At 33.1% G+C, this 807-nt stretch overlaps 1 protein-coding gene across 1 annotated transcript in view; it reads right to left on the minus strand.

The window, feature by feature from the left end:
* Nucleotides 1-801, minus strand: part of LOC106106179 (collagen alpha-2(VIII) chain-like) — a 7666-nt gene extending 6865 nt beyond the window's left edge. The window contains exon 1 of the mRNA XM_013286726.1: nucleotides 729-801. Coding sequence (XP_013142180.1) covers nucleotides 729-798 — 70 coding nt within the window. The 5' untranslated portion in view covers nucleotides 799-801. The remainder of the gene's footprint in view (nucleotides 1-728) is intronic.
* Nucleotides 802-807: the final 6 nt, after the last annotated feature.

The following is an 807-nucleotide window of genomic DNA, read 5'->3' on the forward strand; positions in this document are numbered from 1 at the left end:
GGTTATTAAGCTATATAGCATATTTTTAGTTGTTTCGGAAATAATCGCTTCATAATAGACCCAAGCAAAATCAAGTCTGTTAAAAAATTACAACTACAAACTCCTCTAAATGCAGATAAGCCAGTAGACGAAACAGCAAAAATGTTGTGCTTCGAATAAAAACAGTACATACCATTTCCGTTGTAATATTTTCACCTGCATAAGTAAAAGAAAATATTACTTAAAATCTTGGTGTACTTATCATGGATTTGTTTCATAAATCTTTCAGTGTAATAAACTGTATTATTAGCAAAATAAACCGAAACTACTAATATTATAAATGCGAAAGTTTATGTAGATGAATGGAGGGATGGGTGTTTGCAGCTTAAACTGCTGAACGGATCACGATTAAGATGTAGAAAATTATCTGGAAGAACACATAGGCTACCTACTTTTGTTTTTTTTAACATCGCGGTCGGAGTCGCAGCCTAAAGCTAGTCATCATACTATTATACTACTATTATAAATGCGAAAGTTTAGATGGATGGATGGATGTTTGTTAGTTTGTCGCTTAAACGGCTGAATGAATCTCGATAAAATTTGGCATAGATGTAGAGGATAGCCTGGAAGAACACATAGGCTACGTACTTTTGTTTTTTTTTTAACACCGCGGTCGGAGTCGCAGGCAAAAGTTAGTTAAAAATAATAGATTCAAACTCTATCTGTTTACATGCTACAAGAAAACTCACCTGATTCCAAACATGTTGATTTTGTATAAATAATAAATAACGTTACAAAAAACAGGAGTTTACCGTCCATGATTGATGT

The sequence above is a fragment of the Papilio polytes genome, unplaced genomic scaffold (genome assembly GCF_000836215.1).
Source record: "Papilio polytes unplaced genomic scaffold, Ppol_1.0 DF822289.1, whole genome shotgun sequence".
Taxonomy (NCBI): Eukaryota; Metazoa; Arthropoda; class Insecta; order Lepidoptera; family Papilionidae; genus Papilio; species Papilio polytes.